The 4,380-nt window shown below is 57.8% G+C and overlaps 1 protein-coding gene across 1 annotated transcript in view; it reads left to right on the forward strand.

The window, feature by feature from the left end:
* The first annotated feature begins 650 nt into the window (after nt 1-650).
* Nucleotides 651-4,380, forward strand: part of LOC103260545 (complement C3-like) — a 36,197-nt gene continuing 32,467 nt past the window's right edge. Inside the window, exons 1-8 of the mRNA XM_021712404.1 lie at nt 651-947; nt 1,021-1,160; nt 1,254-1,461; nt 2,211-2,385; nt 2,590-2,702; nt 2,785-2,873; nt 2,959-3,041; nt 3,255-3,342. Of these exons, the coding sequence (XP_021568079.1) occupies nt 651-947; nt 1,021-1,160; nt 1,254-1,461; nt 2,211-2,385; nt 2,590-2,702; nt 2,785-2,873; nt 2,959-3,041; nt 3,255-3,342 (1,193 nt within the window). The remainder of the gene's footprint in view (nt 948-1,020; nt 1,161-1,253; nt 1,462-2,210; nt 2,386-2,589; nt 2,703-2,784; nt 2,874-2,958; nt 3,042-3,254; nt 3,343-4,380) is intronic.

The following is a 4,380-nucleotide window of genomic DNA, read 5'->3' on the forward strand; positions in this document are numbered from 1 at the left end:
GCTGGGATTACAAGTGAGCCACCGTACCCAGTCCAGACTCCTTAGAGGCAGACATCACAAAGCCAGCTTGACATTCTATCTTTTTTTTTTTTTTTTTTTTTTTGAGCTGGAGTCTCACTCTATCGCCTGGGCTGGAGTATAGTGGCATGCTCACGACCACCCCAGCCTCGACCTGCTGGGCTCAGGCAATCCTTCCACCTCAGCCTTCCAAGTAGCCAGAACTACAGGTGTGCACTACCACCCCCAGCTAATTTTTGCTTTATTGCAGAGACGAGGTCACCCCAAGTTGCCCAGACAGGTCTCGAACCTGCGGGCCCTGGCAGTCCCCTCACCTCGTCCTCCCAAAGTGCTGAGATTACAGGCTGAGCCACCAAGCCCGGCCTGACATTCTCTTTAACAGACTGTGAAGCTTATTTGGGGACAGAGAAAGCCTTCATCCAGGAATGTGTCAAGCACAATGTTTTTCCTTCCCTGGTTTCAGAGGTATAATTTTCCCGCTGGAAAAAGGAGCCAGAGAGCCTGACCTGATTTGGGAACAAAGGACAATGGTCACGACTGACCCAGCCTGTCTCCTGTGAGGAGGAGAAAACCAAGCAGCCCCTGCCGGGGACGGACCAGATGCCCAGGAAGAGGACGTTGACCCATGACCCATGAACTTCTCGGAAGTTTCCACCACAGCGGGTCCTGGGGCCACTCGGCCCCATGCCTTGGCTGTTCGTGGCCGGATTGGGAAACGGCGGAGAGGCTGGCACTGCCCGTGCCCCAACGCTGCCCTGCCTTGTCAATTTCACGAGGGGGTGGGGGAGCGCAGGACCTATCCAGGCCGCGTTGGAGGACAGCTCCTCCAGCCCCCACCCACTCCCCGCAGCCAGTCCCAGCCAAGCCCTGAGCTCGGTGTCCGGGTCCACACGGCTACTTGCTGGGGGGAGATTGAGGCTAAGAACCCGGTGGCTCACGGGAGGGTCCACCCTCACCCCGCCCCCACTGGGTTTACGGGATCCCCCCACAGCACCTGTTTAGATATTAACTCGGCCGGCGCTGGCCAAGGCAAACAGGCCAGAGCAGAGGAGAGGAAAGACGTCTGCAGCCATGGACGTGCCCTGGGCCCTGGGGCTGCTGCTGGCTCTCCTGGGGGGGACCCTCACCGGCGCTGAACCTCTGTGAGTCTGGGAGCCCGGGTGACTTTCTGCCTGTTCTCTGCGTGGCTTCCCCTGCTCAAGTCCCCCCGTGCCCCTGTGTTTGTCCACTGGCAGGTACCTCCTGGTGACACCCCGCGTCCTGAGGATCGGCAGCCCTGAGAATGTCCACGTCCAGGCGCACTCGGACTCCAGTCAGCCCCTCACCGGGGCCCTCTCAGTGAACCTCACAGTGTGGGACTTCCCCAGGAGGAAGACGGTGGTGGCCAGGAGGCAACTCGTCCTCTCCCCGGAAAATGACTTCATGGACCAGGCGCCTGTGACGGTTGGTGGCAGGCCAGGAAGAGTGGTCGCACAGGAAGGCTCTGGGTCAGCAGCGAGATGGAGAGGGGCAGACTCTGAGGGGACTCCCCACGAGGGACACGGGAGGGTGGATGCAGGACCTGGACATGCTTACTCCCCTCTTGTGGCCCGGTCATCTAGAAGTCAAAAGTCCTGCCCAGCGCACTGGCTCACGCCTGTAATCCCAGTACTTTGGGAGGCTGAGGCAGGAGGGTCGCTTGAGGTCAGAAGTTCAAGACCAAGGCAATATAGCAAGCTCCTGTCTCTACAAAAAATCCAAAAATTAGTGGGTGTGGTGGCACTTGCCAGTAGTCCCAGCTACTTGGGAGGATTGCTTGAGCCCAAGAGGTCAAGAGTTGAAGCTGTGGTGAGCCATGATCATGCCACTGTGCTCCGGCCTGGGCAACAGAGTGAGACCCATTCTAAAAACAACAACAAAAGTTCCCCAAGCCTGAGCCCCAAGAACCCACCATTAGTCACATGAAACCTCTGTGTGAATTACAAAGGCGCCCTCTGCTGGCATTTTAGGAGCCTGAGCTAGATTCTGTCCCTCCCTTAGCTGGGTGCTGTTGTGCAGTGAGCAACCTGCACAGCCGCACATGGCGACCTTGCTTCCATAGACAGAGCCAGAAGGCTCTCACTCCATTGCTTCTCCCAAGATCTGGTGGAGGGCTTTGCTCCCAGGGAGGGAGGGCCCAGAAAATCCTGAGGAGTATGGGCATCTCTCCGCAGGTTCCCGAGAGCCTGGTGTATCCCCCACAACCAGGGAAGCAATATGTTGTCATCCAGGCAACCTGGACACCCACCTCGGTCTCCTCATTCATGGAGAAGTTGGTGCTGGTGGTGCCCCATGCTGGCTACATCTTCATCCAGACGGACAAGACCATCTACACTCCCGAGCACTTGGGTACAACCCCGAGGCACTGGGCCCCAGCCAGGCCCCGCCTTCTATCTCCACCTGCCCCACTGTCAGACATGCTTTCATCTCCTGAAATCTTCCCCTCACCTCCCAAGGTCTCCTCGCTGCCCAGGATTCTATGACCACCACCCCCTCTCCAGACTCCCTCTCCCCCTCTTCCTCTGTCTAACTCGGAGTTCTCCCACCCTGCAGTCCAGTACCGGGTGCTCACTGTGAACCACAAGATGGACCCCGTAACCAAGACATTCACTCTGGACATCAAGGTGGCCTCTCCCGACAGGGGGGTGGATCCGGACACTGGGGCTGTAGAGTTTGGGGAACTCCTGGGGACCGGAGGCCGCCAGGACCCTCTGCGAGGGAGTCACCAGCCCTGCCCTGCCCCCGCAGAACCCAGACGGTGTCACTGTGATCAGCCAGAGTCTCCTGGCCAAAGATGGCTTCTTCACCAACTCCTTCCATCTCCCTGAGCTCGTGAGGTGTGGCCGGGAGGCCGGGGGAGGGCGCAGAAGGCTGTGGGCCTCTCCCGGGAGGCTGTGGGCCTCCTAACCTTGTGTCCCTCAGTTTCGGGACCTGGACCATGGAAGCCAGCTACCAAAGTGCCACCAAGCAGAGGTTCAAGGCATCCTTCGACGTGAAGGAATACGGTGAGGTGTGGGCGGGCCAAGCCAGGCCGGGCAGACGTGTTGGGACAGGGCTGGAGGTGGAAAGGAAGTCTCAGGGAACACCTGTCCTGGGGCCGAGCAGGGTGCCATGTATTCCAGCCCCTGGGGGTGGCCAGAGTCACTGAGGAAGGAGCAGGGAGGGGGTCGGGAACAAGCCACTGTGCTGAGGGTGCCTCTTGCCCATGTCCCACCCAGTCCTCCCATCTTTTGAGGTCCAGCTGACTCCAAACAAGACTTTCTTCCACCCTAAGGATGAGGCTCTGGGCGTTGACATCCAGGCCCGGTGAGTCCCCTGCCCCCCAGCCCTGCCAGAACACGGGGACACCAAGACACAAACTGCTGGAGAGCTGGGCACGGGGACTCATGCCTAATATCCCAGCACTTTGGGAAACCAGGAGTCTGAGACCAGCCTGGGCAACACAGTGGGACTTTGTCTCTATAAAATAATAATCACACCGGGCTCGGTGGCTCAGCCTGTAATCCCGCGCCTTTGGGAGGCTGAGGTGAGTGGATTGCCTGAGCCCACGGGTTCGAGACCCGCCTGGGCAGCGAGACCTCATCTCTATAATAAATCAAAAAATCAGCTGGGCGTGGTAGCGCACGCCTGTAATTCCGGCTACTCGGAAGGCTGAGGCGGAAGCATCACCGGAGCCCAGCAGGTTGAGGCTGCGGTCCCCGGGAGCGGCCACTGCACTCCAGTCTGGGTGACTGAGTGAGACTCCAACTCAAGAAAAAAAAATAATAATAATAATAATCACAAGGATAGCAATAATAATAAATGGGTAGAGAGAAGCAAGACACTCCTCTGTCACTTCACACAGCAGAGGTTTCTTCTGCCACTCATGAGACATTCTAGGCCAACAGCATTGCCCCGGGGGTTGTACAGATCATTTCTGCCACCCATGAAGTCATAGAAATCATGTTTTTCATGTCTCTACAAGGTGGTCCAGGCCACCTTCTCCACCTAATAGAGTTGTGCTGCACCTCCTCTCATCCACCACCTCCCAGTTGGGGACACCTGTGAAAGCCCAGGGGGTGGGACAGGCCCCCTCTGCCATTGTGAGGTTGTCCAAACCATCTTGGGAGCTGCAAGAGGTTATCCAGTTCTTCCACTTCTGGCATAACACAGATCATTTCCACAGCACGCACATGCTATAAAAGGCCACCTCGTTGCCCTGGTGAGGCTGCACAGGACACCTCAGAGGGTGTCCAGATTTGCTTTCTTTCTTTTTCTTTTTCTTTTCTTTCCCGGCCACTGCAGCCTCGACCTGCTGGGCTCCGGCGATCCTTCCGCCTCAGCCTTCCAAGTAGCCGGAATTAC

The sequence above is a fragment of the Carlito syrichta genome, unplaced genomic scaffold, assembly GCF_000164805.1.
Source record: "Carlito syrichta isolate Samal-C Ts95f unplaced genomic scaffold, Tarsius_syrichta-2.0.1 Scaffold303236, whole genome shotgun sequence".
In the NCBI taxonomy this organism is placed as follows: domain Eukaryota; kingdom Metazoa; phylum Chordata; class Mammalia; order Primates; family Tarsiidae; genus Carlito; species Carlito syrichta.